This window comes from Balaenoptera acutorostrata, chromosome 6, assembly GCF_949987535.1.
Source record: "Balaenoptera acutorostrata chromosome 6, mBalAcu1.1, whole genome shotgun sequence".
NCBI lineage: Eukaryota > Metazoa > Chordata > Mammalia > Artiodactyla > Balaenopteridae > Balaenoptera > Balaenoptera acutorostrata.
Window position 1 is genome coordinate 73,225,162 of NC_080069.1, and position 15,868 is coordinate 73,241,029.

The window sequence follows — 15,868 nt, forward strand, 5'->3', positions numbered from 1 at the left end:
TAGGAGTAATTGCTCTCATTGATGGAGTACTTTCTCTGCGTCAGGTACCGTGCTATGCACTTTGCTTACTTTCCACACTGTAGATTTTTTCATTTTTACTTTGTTTTTAATGAGATTCTCCATCATATAATCCCTGCTGTCTTGGACTCATGGGCAGGTAACTCGGACAATAACATACAAAGAGCATCCTCTTACACGTAGTAGGCACTCAATAATTATCTGTTGAAGAAACAAATAAACGGATGGAGGGACTGAATTAACTCTATTCTTGAAAAATAAATTCTGTCTTTCTGAACGTAGCGCCCAAACTTTGCCATTCATATTTCTCAAGGGATATCGCATTTAACTGAAGCCTTGATCCATACACTGGTAAGTAGCTTTTATAGCAAGTTTCTATTTTTAGAGATCCTCTTTCCACAAGTAGAAATGACATAAACCAAGATCATCTCCTTAGTTTATTTTTTTTCTAGAGTCCTTAGCATGCTACATTAACCTGACAAAGCTTAATCTTGTGTTCATTTCACAATACATTTCATGCAGTTCACAGCTGTGATTGGCTTTACACTGACATTGACATTACACGTTTCCATTCAGCCATGTGAAAAGAATAATTCTTAATGGAGTTTGTCTCTGAAAACTGTCCAAGCTTAAATAAGCATGTGAGCAGTTCACACTATTAAGTGCAGTCTCTCTTTAAAATGCAAGAAGGATTTTTAGCATAAGAGTATAAGGTCCCTGTTTATAGTCCGTTTGCAACTGAACCACTGCCTTTAGGTTTCACATATCCTAAGGAATCCTCTTTTACAAAATTTCATTCAAGTATACTATTTTATTGAACATTCCAGGCTGAGTTTAGGGGCAAGGCTGACCTTCAGCTCTACATCCCCAAATAAATCTTCCACGGGCCCAAGGCTTTCCCAAGACTATTCTCTTTTACAACGAACATTCAGCACTAAAGCCACAGAGCAGAGCTATTTGGCATTTTCCAGTGAAGTGCAAGAAATTAAATAAGTTATGTTTTTATTGCTAAGGTATAGAATCAAGCACAGTCACTTTGTGAAACAGAAGGAAAAGGTATACACAGGATGTGGCCTCTCCTCAAGGGCGGGCCAGGGTTCAAATGCACAGAAAATGTCACCTGGTCACCACCCATCGGGTAACACTTTAAGATGATGTGTTGAGTATTCTAGAGTCTGAGGAGTCAGACCTCTCGTCGTAGTCGTCCTCGGTGTAAATGGACTGCTTTGACACGATGGGACACCCATCGTCAGGGATGGGGATCCGAGGGTCTTCAGGGACGCGGGCAGGGAGGACAGGTGAGCTTCTGAAGACGCTGGTAGAGTTAGTGGGGAAAGGGCTGACGTACTGGGACCTCAGCTGGTACTGTTGCTGCAACGTCATGGTGTTCCACAGGGTGACATCGTTGGGCAGAAAGGGGCTCGACTGGTTTCTCGCCAAAGTATTCCTCAGCATCAGAGGGTACCGGGGGGGCTGGGGGAACGGGTGCTGCAGGGGCACGGCCAGGGGGTTGGGGACCACGTTACTGGAGTCGGCGGAAAACCTCAACGTGTCTGGGACTCTGAAGGCCGAGCCCACGGACCATTTGGAAGAGGAGATGGGGTAGGAGCTCAAGGTGTGTTCGAAGATGTGCCCGTTGGAGGGCAGCACCAGGGCCTCGGGCTCTGCCGCAGTTCGGTCCGCGGCCAAGCTGGAGGAGCGGCTGGACAGCAGGACCTCCACGGCGCTCACCAGGTCGCCCCCGCAGCCCTTCAGGATCAGCTCCAGCACCGTGGGCTTCTGGTTGGGGAATATTTTTTTTAACACTTCCAGGGGCGGTCTATTGGCTTTCAGGCTGAAGGGCAGAGACACGGTCCCCGAGGGGCCCTCGATCAGGAGGTGATTCTGCTCCCCGGGGTACTTGGGGCTCTCGGGTCGGCTCTCGGAGCTGCCTCCGTTCTTCTGGACCGCGTACCCCCCTTCGTCCACCGACACTATCTCGGGGCTCTCCGGCGTGAAGCAGCCCTTACTTTTGGCCACGTCCGGGGAGCTCCTCTGGTCCGTGTCTTTGTCGCTGAAGGTCTCAGTGGTGTCCGCTGTGCTGTTGTCCCCGAGTCGTTCTTCAGTCAAATCTGAAAAGCAGAGAACAGCTGGGTTAATCCTTTCCTGGTGTGTGTAAAGGGGAACAGATGTGCTCAGGAGAGGGTCCTACATGGGCTTTCTGGAAGGGGAACTGCTTCCCTGTGGGTTATAACATACTGCAAGCCTTAAAAATATCCAAACTGTGTCACTGGCAAATGGGAAAAAAATACCTGACAATAAAGATCTAGAAATCGGAGTGATTTCTCAGAATGGTGTGTGCAGGGAAGCTTGCCTTCAACACAGAACGGAAACACGATACCTACAACCACAGATGTGGCTGTCTAGCACTAACAATCTAAATAGGGGCCAGGCTGGGGATAAACACCATCAGGGAAGAACAGGAAAATGAACTCAGGCTTGTCTTCTGGCCCCCTTCTGCAAATGAGGTGGCGGTGTCATTCAAGGACATTAACAGCTGGTGCACGACGCATATACCCATGGGAAATTTTAATATTTTAAATCCATTTTCCCATAGGCAGATTTTGTGTCAAATGTCTTGTGAACTAGTCCTCAGTATGTTTCATCAGGATACCATGTACAATAACTAGTCGATATGATTGCCAGAGTGAAACGGGCAGCCTCTATACATTGAAATTTTTCTTAAAAGCCCACTCAAGGTCCTGGCAGACTTGGTTGCCTGTAACCCGCACTAGAGGGCAAACAAAACCAGCTGTGAAATCTGGATGTGGGACAGGCTGCGGAGAGAAAGAAGGAAATGGTTGGAGGAGGCTTGTGAAACTGTCAGGGAGCAAGAGCCATCAGTGAAGCAGTGCATCCATAACTCCAGGACCTGGGCTGCAAGAAGCAGACAGGTTTTCATGAACTGTTTCATTAGTAAAGTTCATGGAGAGAACTTCAAGATACCTTCCTGAACTATATTAAAAGAAGAGAGAAACAAAACAAAAAGCTTCCCAAATAAAGCAGAGATTTGCTGTGAAGTAAACCAGTTGCAAATTTAACATTCTGACCTAACACATCACCCCCACACACACAAGGGCTAGTATTACGGTGTTAAACAGGCAGAAAGGAAGGAAGGAAGGAAGGAAGGAAGGAAGAAGTAAATAAGTAAGACTGGTCTGCTTGCAGAAGTAGGTTCTAAGAGACCTTAATAATAAAGAAACATATTCTTTATTAACAAGCTATATGCGAGTGGATTTTTATCCACTGCCCTGCCTGAATAGCCTCATTGTCGCCTTCCCTGTGGGCACACCTGATTATGTGTAGATAGCCAGCTGGTGAAATTTCATCAAAGCAGCTTCTAAAATTCATCTCCTCCTATTTGTTGTTGTTTATTTTAAAACGCTTAAACAGGGACTTCCCTGGTGGTGCAGTGGTTAAGAATCCACCTGCCAATGCAGGGGACATAGGTTTGATCCCTGGGCCGGGAAGATCCCACATGCTGCGGAGCAACTAAGCCCGTGTGCCACAACTACTGAGCCTGCGCTCTGGAGCCCGTGAGCCACAACTACTGAGCCCGCACACCTACAGCCCGTGCTCCGCAACACAAGAAGCCACCGCAATGAGAAGCCCGCGCACCGCAACGAAGACCCAACACAGCCAGAAATAAAGAAAATAAATTTATTTTTAAAAATAAATAAAAAGGGCTTCCCTGGTGGCGCAGTGGTTGAGAATCTGCCTGCCAATGCAGGGGACACGGGTTCGAGCCCTGGTCTGGGAAGATCTCACATGCCACGGAGCAACTGGGCCCGTGAGCCACAGTTACTGAGCCTGCGCGTCTGGAGCCTGTGCTCCGCAACAAGAGAGGCCGCGATGGTGAGAGGCCCGCGCACCGAGATGAAGAGTGGTCCCCACTTGCCACAACTAGAGAAAGCCCTCACACAGAAATGAAGACCCAACACAGTCATAAATAAATAAATAAAAGAACGTGAATTTCTAAAAAAAAAAAAAAAAATACCCCTTTATTATTAAATAAATAAATAAATAAATAAATAAAAAGCCTTAAAGGCCCATTTATGAGCATTCCTCTAATATGCGATGTACCTTAATTATAATTGAAAAACAAAACTTTGATTCTTCACAAAGCAATAAATATGTCCTAGGCATAAATAAATACTTTAAGAAATTCTTAAACTATATCAGTGAAGCTTTCAGTTATAAATCTGATACAAATTCGTAGTTGTCCCAAATTTGCATTTTACGTACACTGCTTCTTTTTCCAGTACAAAATATCAAGTGTCCATGTGGGGATCATTTGCAGCCCACACACATGAAGCCATTTTTGCTTTCTGTAACAACTCTGGGATATGCACAAAACACCTATTTTTGCAAGAGAAATGTGACATATCCTCTCCTGCAACTTCCTAGGACTGGAATCCCAGTTTTCACCCACTGGGTTAATGTGGTATTTGTCCTTGATCCCAACAAGAAAAACAGCAACAAAAAAGCTTCCATAACTTCATATTCTAATCAGCTAGACCTGCCTACATTTTCCTGACTCAGGACCCCGCACCTGCCTCTTGGTGTTACTCTATCGTTAAACACTTGACGATAAGCGGACAGTGACAGTATGTTAACTCAGCACTGATCTCAACACACAACTGGATCTTGGCCCCTGCTCAGTGGAGCTTGGGGAAACAAGTCAAATACTCTCCTGGGGAAAATATGGACATAAAATAATGTTTTAAGTACTGTACTCCTCTAAACAATTTTCTTATTTCTTTAGCTTTCATTATCTATTATTGTCAGTATCAAGTACTTGTATTGCTGTAACCTGCAAGACACTGAGGAAAACAGAATAAAGGGTGGAAAATACCAGGAGGTATAAGACTGGCCCCTAACTCGTGAAATTTATTACCAAGTTGGGAAAATAAGACGCATGTGCAAGGGGGGAAGCAAACACAACCAGGCAGAATTTGCTAAGCAGCAAATATGCACACGTGGAACACGAATGTTCATAGCAGCATTATCCACAAGAGCCAAAGAGTGGAAGCAACCAAGTGTCCATAAAAGATGGATGAATGGATAAACAACATGTGGTCCATTCATATAATGGAATATTATTCAGCCTCAAAAAGGAATGAAGTTCTCACACATGCTACAATGTGGATGAATCACGCTAAGTGAAATAAGGCAGACACAAAAGGACAAATATTCTATGATTCCACTTATATAACGTACCTAGAATAGGCAAACTCATAGTGACAGAAAGTAAAATGGTATTACCAGGGGCTAGGGCAGGGGGTAAGGGGGACTTACTGTCTAATGGGTACTGAGTTTCAGTTAGGGATGATGAAAAAGTTCTGAAAATGGAAAGTGGTGATGGCCACACAACATTGTGAAAATACTTAAAGCCACTATATTGTGTCCCTAAGAAAAGGTTAAAATAGTAAATTTTATGTTATGTATATTTTACCACAATGAAAAAGTGAAAGAAATATGATACACAGTATCATAGCAATACAGGGGATGGTGGGTTGTTGTTTTTTTTTTTTTTTTAAAGCAAGGAACAACTGGTTTTTCTAGGAAACAAAAAGATATGTAAGTACAGCTAAAAAGCTCTGATTGTGATATTTTTAAAAGAAATGTGTGAACCTAAAAATACCTTCCCATTTTAAAAGGTAACTTTTCCCCACTCTGGATGAGCTGCAAACACCGAAGACATTTGGGGAAAATGCTTCGAGCTCTATTACCAAGTTTAGTCTTCCACAGAATGCTTTAGACGCCAGAAGAAAGTGATTCAAAGGGCAGAAGTTTAGCCAAAAGGGAACTAAGAAATGATGTTCTGGCTAATCTGACATATCTACCATTATGAAAATGTAGTATTTTTTTCAAGATGGTAAAGGACATACTGTCCCAATCAACTGGATATTGGACGGCAGGACTATAAATCAGACAATACAAAATTTAACTTTTGAACCTATTTTCCTGATCTGCAGAACAGGCCACAGTAGAATCTTCTATGACTGGCAGCTTGTTCACCAACTGTGAACCCCTAGACTGCATGAGGCCTCTTTCATATTTTCTTGTGCTACCCTTTGCACCTGCCACTGTGACATCCCCAGTGCAGCAAGAGCTTCTGGTGACTTCTCAAGAGTGTAGTGGATTGTGCTGATTCATTCACACTTTCTCTCTGCAGATTTCTGGGCTGATCAGCCTCTCCGAAGGGGTGGGCAGGCTATGGCCAAAAAGTGAGAAAATCTAACCGGATGTCACAGGAATCAAATCTACAAATTCAGAACATTCCAACCAACTGAGTTCAGCACTGTTTATACTGTACTCAAAGGGGAGACAGAAGCCATTGAATGAAGCAGTGAGTGGGACACACCCATGGTGTCCACACATCTGAGCAACGCATAACATCCTGCTAAGGGGTGCCGGGTAAGCAGAAACCCAGACAACATCCAAGGCTGTTGGGGATTCAGAACCGGGCAAGGGAAGACTAGCCTTTCACCTTGTACCAAGAATAACTCCTTACCCAGCAATTATTTCTAAGGGTCAGAACATACGAGCCCTGCAAATTTATGGTGTCAAGTACTGGTTGTATTGTTGTGCCTAAACTAGAAGTATTGTAAATTATTGTCATAAATACAGACTTTCACAAGTAATTATAGAGGGTGAGTTTTGGGCCCAATGATAAAGCGTAATTTAATAACAGGTGTTTCTTTACATCTGTAGATTTTTCCCTAAATGAACTTTACAAATTATTCCTGTTGGTTTAAAACACAAAGGCCTTTCCAGATATAGAAATGTGAAACTGCCAAGTAGCAAGATGAAAAAGGAAATACTCCCCAAATGTTTTAACCTCTTTCTTCTTGAAACTGACACCCTAATTCCTAGAACATTAAAGAGTAAGAATATATTTCAATTGATAATATTTTTACTCCTAGTATATAGGTGCCAAAAGCCAAAAACGACTAGACTAAAAGTAGAAAGAAATCACTCTCGTCTGATATTACAAACCAGTTACTGAAAGTGATATAATCTATTTTTAAAGCTAAACATCTAGATATTTTAAAAATCTTACTGGATGTTCACTCTTCAATTTCGTATTTTTTATGATGTAGAAACACTCACAGCCATCCCTGAAATAAACTCTTCACAAGGGTAAAGATTTTTTTTTTTTTGAAAAAGTAGATACTCCATTGAGAAGGACACTTTTTCTATGGAAAACAATGCTACCAACTTCCCAATGTATCTATGCCATAAGATAGCTACAAGGCTTTAAGGAGAGAAAATGAACACCCACAGAAAAGTGACTTCCAATCTAAAATTACAGTTTGCAAATTTTAACTTTCTTCAGTGGATTTTTTTCATATGAAAATGAAGTTTAAAAAAAAAAAGTCCTAAGTATTTATCTGAAAGGTTTTGAGGAAGCCTGCCACATATGCAAAACATTCTGTTCGTGACATGAAGATGAGTATCTTCCTCACTTAGGTGTGGGGGTCTTATCCATTCTTTCTACCTACGAAAATAAAATATAGCATACCTCCAGAATAAATACACGAAAGCACTGGCATAGAGAGCGCTGCTTCCTAGTGCAAAAGTCACTGGACATTTTTTTTTTTCCTTTTGAAATCATGTCACGCGTTTTGAAACATGGACTGTCACACCCTCATCTGTTCACTTGAGCTTTGGGGAACATACCTCTCAATAACTGTTCCCTGATGGGTCGTTTTCAAAGTACACAAATCTTATAGCAATGGCCAGGAAGAGCCCCAGCTGGATGGGGCTTCCAGAAAAGACCCCTGCCCAGTCAGAATTCAAACAGGAGACATGCTTTGTACACGTTCTGTTATCCTTATCTCGCACTAGAAATGCTGAATCCTAAAAAAGTGAATGGGTGAAAACCCAACATACAGCAGGGAATGAACGTCAGTCTAAAATCTTTCCTTTTCCTCCGGGGGCTGGGGGGTGGGACCTTGTGAAAACTAAAAATACATAGTCATGTTTGCTTTTTTAAAATCATTAATGACACTGGCTTAATAACATATGAAGAAATCAAGATGATTCCTGGGGACCAATATTTGGGGGGACATTGATATAGAAAGGGCTAGACTTAAGGAAGTATGGATTGCAACTGTGGACTTTGTAAATCCTGCAAAAATTTAGTTTTGACCCCTTTCTTGACTCTGAAAGGAACACTTTCCAAGAAGGAGGAGGGAAATTACCTATAAATCTACAAGTGTGTTTGGTAGTTATAAAAATGCAACTGGCTACTTATTCATCCACCTATTTAACAAATATCATTAAATCTTTCACTATGTGCCCATGCACTGTGCTAGGTAAGATTACACAGAGATGATCAAAACATTTGCCTCTTGGCTACTGAGAGGCTTACAGTTTACTAATGAATATTTTGCAAACTTCCCAAGTTACCTGTGCAGTGAGTTGTATTTTATATTGAAACACGGCAAGTAACCCAAAGGCCAGCAGCTGGGCAGACTGCTGTATTCATGGGAGGGAATGTTGCCATAAACATTCACATATAAAGACTATGAATGGAACATCTACTGAACTAAACAAGTGATACTTAGCGGGGAAAACAAGCAGAACACTGATCCCAGCTTTGTAAAATTTAAGTCTGCCCAGTCACTGCAATCAAAAGAGATGAGAGATTCGGTAGAAAACCGATGTTCTGAATGTTAAGTTTTCCATAATATTGTTATTCAGTAGTTGATTGTGCTTATTTTTTATACCTGTTTAACTGTATAATAAAATGCAAAAAACAAAAAACAAAAAACCACCTAGTTATGTTTTAGTTTCCCCTTAGTTTCTTCAGAGAACAGTAGTTTGCAGTGACTCACTAAAGCCATGGGGGACTCTTGGGGGTGATGTGACAGGATCCCAAAGTGATGGGCCCGCGATGACCAGTGTTCCACCACTCAGGCCCCAACCTCTGCCACCAGCGCCCATGTAAACCCCAGTGCAAGGCCCACTGTGCCACCAGAGTCACATCACACTAGACATGGGGGTCCAGGGACCCGAGTGACTAATGGCTGAGGGGCCGCAACAGGTTAAAAAGCTAAAGAAAGGAGGAAAGCTGGAGAAACGGAAGAGGCAAAGAAAGGGAAAGGAGAAGCAGGCAGGCACGTAGGTTTTCACTGGGTTCTGCCTGCCTTTCTGTCAGGAAGAAGTCCAGCATTTCCAGAAAGGGGCTCTAAGTCCTCCAGGGACGTTGATTTATGAAGATTTACTCCCTTTCCCTCTGTAAAGCTGTTAGCTGAAAGTGCCGACTGGCTGCAGCAAAGAATTTCTCATCAATGGTCTTTGATTGTATTTTGCAAACAAAATGCCTGTTGCTTGGTAACATTTCACTTGAGCCTGACCTTCCCCGAAAGTTATTGCTATCAGATTCGATTTACACTGTCCTCCTGTGATTACTGTAATCTTTTAAACCCGGGAGTTCATCCATCAGGGAAAAGAAGAGTTGGTTGTGTAAATCGAGAGCACGGCTATCCGCCAGATTTATAACCCAGAGGGGTGTGTTAGGTGGGGGGAGGTTCTGTCCTGGATGGCAGCGGAACTCTGTGGTTCCGAGACGTGGAAAACGCTCCCATTTTCCTGTCCACCCTGAGCTCAGATCCGCAAGATGGACACCAGCGCCTCTCCGCGCCGGCCGGGGGCGGCTCGGGCTCCACAGGGAGAAAGAGGCTGGGAGACCCGCCAGAGCTACGCCCACCCCGAGGGGCGCCCCGAGGACTTCAGGGCTGGGCCCGCCCCGGAGGCCTAGGGTTGCCAGACAAAATAGCAGGATGCCCAGTTAAACCTGCGCTTAGCAAAAGATCACAGTGTTTCAGTACAAGTGTGCCCCGTGCAATATTTGATATCCCTTTTTCTGTGTTTATTTGCAGGTTGTTTGCTAAATCTGGCAACCAACCGAAGCAGGCGGGGTCTAACCCAGCCCGCGGGGCTGAGCGCGAGTGGAAGGAGCCGCCGCCGCAGCGGCGGTGCCGCGAGGATTGGGTGCAAGGGGACAGTGGTCCACGGCGGCCGCAGGGGAGCCGCGAGCGCGCGGCTGCCACCGCACGGGCTTCTCCCGGCGTCCCATCCATCCCTGACCCGGCCCGGGGTCCCTGAGCCGCCGCCCCGCACTTCCACTCGCTGCGATCTCGGCTGCGCCGGGGCCCAAGGAGCCGGTCGGCAACTCGGCAACTCGCTGGGCGCCGGTGGGAAAGGCCCGGAGCTGTGAGCAGTCCTGCGTCCGCCCTCCAGAGCCAGCCCGGGGGTAAGGTTTAGGAGGAGACCAGTACGGTCTCGCTTCTTCCTTTTCGTTTGGTTGGTTTTTGCTTTTTAAAATGCAACTCTGAGTCAGGCCCCTCGGCCCAAATCAAAGCCTCTGAAATACCCAGACCCTGTTTTAAATTCGTAGCTACCCTTCATGAGTGACTCCGAGGTCTCTCCCACTTTTCCTTTGCTTCAGCCTCTAGTCGCAGAGAATTTCCCATCCTGGCCTGGACCGCTGTTCTGGCAACACTCATTATCCATGCAGGTGCGTGTCTCTTTTTTTAAAAATTAAAGTAAAATGTAAAACTAGGAAGCTGACCAGACAGGACCTCATCAAGCTGGAGCTGAAAAGCCCGGAGCAAGCATAAAGATGCTAGGAGGTGCTGGACAGGAGGTAAAATCAAATAAAGGCAGTTTTCCAAAATCTCCCAACTTCCCTTCCTATAGGTCTCTTGTTCTCTCCATTTCAGGAGAAATAAACAAGAAAGGAGACGCTACTTTCCTAGTTAATCCTGCTCTCTTACTCCTAATCAAATATGATGTTTTAGATTTCTTTTCCTTTAAGAAATTTTTACACAACTTGTTTACGTATTTATTTTGATGGCAGATGTAAACCTAGGAAGAATCTGTAGCCGCAGCCCTTTCCTCTGGCAGCCTGAGGAGACCCAGGCCACTCTCCTGGAGGAAGAGTAGGGTGTGGGGGAGGGAGCCAAACAGAGGAATGTAACTTCAGCCTCTCACCTTGGTCGTGACCCCTAACTTTCCTCAGCTCTACAGCCCAGGTCCTGAAAGGCTGGCTTGGCTGGTTGAGGCTGCTGACTCAGATACTCTTAAGAGCTGAAAGGTGTTCAGGCTTCCCAAGGTATTTTCCTGACGGGAAGGAGGGGGGAGTGAAGAGGAAATGAAAGAGAAACGAATCAATAGGATAGATTTAAAGGAACTTAGACTAGAATTTGGGGCTCAATCAAAATCTAATAATTCCAGGCCAGTCGTATATGATAATCTAGGAGCAGGGGAAATGTACACCCAAAACGGGGAAAAAAAAAAAAAAAGCTTTAATCCATTGCTAGAGTAACCTGAGAATATGAAAATTCTCCTTACAACCACCTCCACATTAAAAGGGATGTTAAACATGATACACTGTTAGATAAAACAATCCCTGTTCCTTTAAAGAATCGGAAGCAGAATTTGGGAAAGAAATTTCTTCCACCTACAAAACTGAGTCTTGGTATTATGTTGCTCCCTGAACTGGGTGTTTTTTCCTCCAGCGGTGCCCAGCAAACATTCCCTTCTCTAGGGCATGTACTTTTCACAAGGATTTCTGGAGAGGAGGAAAGACTCTGTGTGTTTGTGCACTTGGATTTGGAGCCAACAAAAAAAGCAAATGTCTCCACAGCTATGTACTAAAGCGACCAACCATGTTTTTGACACTGAAATCACAAAGAAACAAATCTCCATACATCACCAGCAGATATTTAGAGATTCCTAATGGTCTGTGAACTTACTGTACATGTAACTTACTACCATTCAAACAGAGCTTCATTTACTTCTCTACGTAGTGAGCTACTTGCCCAGGACCATATCTGACAAGCTTCTCAATATGCATGGTATGTTACATACAAATACGTCATAAGAGCAACTGCCAAAAAGGAAAAATACATACAGTCCCATCCAGGCAGTTTTCCCTAACTTAAAACCCAAATGGGCTTTCTCTGTACAAAGCATTGCACAGAACTGATCCACTTGTATACTTGCCTTCCTAATGGAAAACAATTATCTATTCCTTTCCTGCCCTCTCTCGCCAACATCGGATTGGTGACTGGCTTTTTGTTGGTGTTGAATGGAATTATGGGGTCGAACCAATTGAAAGAAGAAAACAAAAGTTACATAAATAAATGTGCAAGGTATGCATTAGGACCTGAGCATTTGATCCCTGATAGCTTAGTCCCCCAAAGCCATCACTCTGACCTTTTCTAGTGGTAGATCCTATTCTCCTTTGCAATTACTTGTTTTCATTTTGAAAGGCTCAGGTCATCCCAGAATACTTAGTTCTGAGTAAAAGAGAGAGCACCAGGTCTGGTTTGTCCAGTTGCAGTCTCCCTCTCCTATTCTTCCCAAGCATGTATCCTTCTGCTACTGCTGCTGCTGCTTGGCCTTTCTGCCTGCCCCTCACTCCCCGCCTCCCAGGGTTATTTTTGGTTTTGTGACTCTTTAGAAACCATGAACTCTGGCTATCCCAAAGAATGGTTAGAACAGCACACAATGTGCAAAGAATCCCCTCTTGGACAGGGACCCCAGAACCCAAAGCACTATTACAAGGGTGCTGCTGGGCAGGTGGCCACTGCAAGATGCTACCACTGTCACAAACTCAAAACTCCTGCCCTAGTGTTGGGGGAAATGGAGACAGAGAAACTGGAAATGGAAAGGTTAAGAAAAGTTACTGGCATGGAGAACTGAGACAAAACTCTCCTAGTTACCTGCTGTAACTTAAAGGAGAAAAACAAAAAGAATGTTCTTTCCCCGCCCCCCTCCTATTCCTCTGTGACAAATATATAAATATGAAGAGATCACACTGACAAAAGAGAGTCAACTGGGAGTGGGCAGACATTTCTCAGGGAAATGCTTATATTCTACCTTGGATTAAACATCCACAAAATCCATGTTCAGTAAACTCACTTCTGTCCTTAAAATACCCAGTTCTGCTCTTCCCATAAGATGTTCTCAGAGCTTCAGGTCTGGAGAGCATAACTGAGCAACAGGGCAGCAGGACTGCACCTGCCAGGGTGCCTACCAGCTCACCCCAAACGTTTCCTGGCTCCACACAGCAGTGCAGTGCTCCTGAAAGCCTCTCTCCAAGAGCCACAGGTACAGTCTTTTTTGGGGTGGGGGGAGACTGGGGGTAGGCAGAAGCTCTACCATTAGTTCCACCCACAGGAGGGCTTTGGGCCTTACAGGGCCTTCCATCTCTGAATTCCAGCATACCCCTCAACCCCCTCCCTGAGAAGACAGGCTTTTTTCCTTTGTACATCTGCCCCAGTGAAAGGGAAAGACCAAACACCTGTCCACAGAATTCTAAGAGCTAAAAATCAAAGGAGCCCTTGGGCTGGGCAGGATGGTAAACTAGACATTCTCCAGGAGGAAAGGCTCCACTGGGGCTTGCAAGGCTTTGGAGGCCTGAAGGAGGGAACCGGATGGAAAGGTGAGGGGAGGAATCTGCCCACCTCCAGGGCTCAGGGCAGACCCATGCTCTCTAAAGCACAGCAGAGGAGGAGAGGGGAGAGGAGAGGACAGGAGGAGGCCCAGGCCCACCTAGAACTGGGGAAAGCACTCTCCAAGGCTGGCCTTCCTCACTGTAGGTCAAATTTTGTTTGCTCCTTTAAAACCACAGAGACTGCTGAGGGCTGCCTGCGGAATGGTGTTAAAGGACCTGAGCAATTCTGCAAAAGGAGTTGGTTGACTCTGGGCGCACTAGATTCTGAGTCCCCACTATCAGTTTGGAGGCCTTTCTGGCCCTTGTTTACTATTGCTTATAAATAGGGCTTCTTTCAACAGACTGCAAGAGGCTGGAGACCACAGTAGACTACTAGAAAGGCTTCAGGTTCGCTCAAATTCCCCGGGGGCCGAGAAAAAACACCCAGAGTCATCCAAGCCTTGGGCCTTGGCTCCTTCCTTGCACCTACCCATCCCAACCTCCAAATGCGAGGCCCTCTAAAGCCCGCGGCAAGAAAGCCCGGACGCACGGTGGTGTGTGTGCCCATGTAGATTTTAATTTGGTCCTGTCTCGACCTCTTTATTTACCCGTTCCCCTTTAACCTGGGGAAGGCACTTGGCGAGCCCGAGGCGCCTTTCCCGTGGGCGCCTCGGTTCACCTCCTACCTCGCCGGGTCCAGACTGAAGATCGCTTCTGCCGAGAGAGTAAGGACCGGCTCGGCTGGAGTTGGGGCGTAAGGCCGGGCCGGGCCATCTTCCCAAAAACTCGCCTCCGAGCCTCCCAGCCAAAGCCGCAATAGCCGCTTCGAAGTGTTTTCGCCCACGCGCGGGGCCCGGCCCGGCACCACAGCTGCTCTTACCTGGCTTGGCGAGCTGCGCCTGCAGCGCCCCAGGCTGGGGCTCGGCGGCCCAGCGCAGCGCGGCGGCAGCAGCCAACTCCACAGCGGGGCGCGGCGGCGGCGGCGGCGGTGGCTGAGACGGCTGCGAGGTCGGCGGCGGCGGGGCAGAGGTGGCGTCTCCCGGCGGCGGGGGTCCCGGCAGGGCGCGCAGCGAGTCGGGGATGAGGCTCTCGAGGCTCTCGTTGGCCTGCTGCCTGCGCAGCGCTACCTGCGCCGCCATGACCCGCTGCCGCTCGATGATAAGGATGCACTTCTCACAGGTGCAGTCTTTGAAGCGGCAGTAGCGTTTGTGGCCCTTGAGCCAGGACAGCACGCCGTGGTTGCGGCAGCGCGCGCACTTGGGCGTGCGCTGCAAGGGCGCCCGCGGCGGCTGCGACACCGGGCCGCCCATGTACAGGTAGGGAGAGCCGTAGCCGTTCATGCCCCGGGCTCCCGGAAGAGCTGGCGGGCTGGCGGCGGGAGCGAGTCAGGGGGCGCTGGACGACGTGGCTGGGAGGCCCGCTCAGGGGCGGCCTCCACGCGGCGCAGTCTTTGGTCCAGCAGTCCCCGCGGCCGCGTGCGCTCCGGGGTGGCCGGAGGGGCTGCAGCCGTGTTTACGGCTCCCGCGGCGCTCACAGCCTCAGCCTCCCGACTGGCGCTCCACCAATCTCACGCCGGTCGCGTCTCCGCCTGCCGCTGCTTTGGCCGGCACGTCCTCCCTCGCCGAGGCGCTGCGGCGGCTGCCAGGAGCCGGCGAGAGCTCTGATAAAGGTCTGAGCCAGCTTGTCTGCAGCTCCCGCGCGCGCAGGCCGGGCCCGGCACTTCCTCCGCCGCCCTCCCCCCACTCCTCCTCCCTCCCACCGCCACCCCCACCTTCGAGGTCCAGGTCTCCTTGCACTCCCCACCCCACTCCACGCCTGCCTCCTTCCTTTCCGCTCGCGCCCTTCGAGTCCCTGCACTTCACCTTCCTCGCCATCCGCCGTCGGGCCACTCTCACGGGGGCGCTCAAGGCCCCCTCCTCCAAGCTCTCTGCGCTTCCCCTGCCCGCGGCGGGCGGGACTGCGGCGCTCCGGGACGCGGCGGTGCACGCGGGCGGGGAAGGGAGGACCAGCGCGGGTGAGGGTGGAGGTGCCCTTCGCTCTCTTGCCCTCCCTCCAGGCCTGATTTAGCGGCACCGAGCCCAAGGCCGCTTTCATTCCCACACTTGGCCACAGAAACACGGCTACGCGAGAATCGGAGCCTACCAGAGCCTTGCGGGTGCACTCGGTTCCCGGAGTGAGCCGAGAGGGTTTTAAGTTGGGGGAGCCAGGCCCCGCGGCCACTGGCGGGAGGAGTTGGGGGCAGGGCATTGGAATTCGTTCGAGAAATGTTGGCTTTCTTTATTTCCTTTTGCAACATTTTTTTCTTTTGCTGCTGTAGAAGAAAATGAATGATTTTGAAAACCTGCTGGCCCAAGG

The 15,868-nt window shown here is 47.5% G+C and overlaps 1 protein-coding gene across 1 annotated transcript; it reads right to left on the reverse strand.

Moving 5' to 3' along the window:
- Nucleotides 1-570: 570 nt before the first annotated feature.
- On the reverse strand, nucleotides 571-15,136 carry DMRT3 (doublesex and mab-3 related transcription factor 3). The gene is made up of 2 exons (XM_007182305.2): nucleotides 14,394-15,136; nucleotides 571-2,129 (listed from the first exon to the last, which is right to left on the reverse strand). The coding sequence occupies exons 1-2, from the start codon at nucleotides 14,851-14,853 to the stop codon at nucleotides 1,165-1,167; spliced, it is 1,425 nt and encodes a 474-aa protein (XP_007182367.2). The 5' UTR covers nucleotides 14,854-15,136; the 3' UTR covers nucleotides 571-1,164.
- Nucleotides 15,137-15,868: the final 732 nt, after the last annotated feature.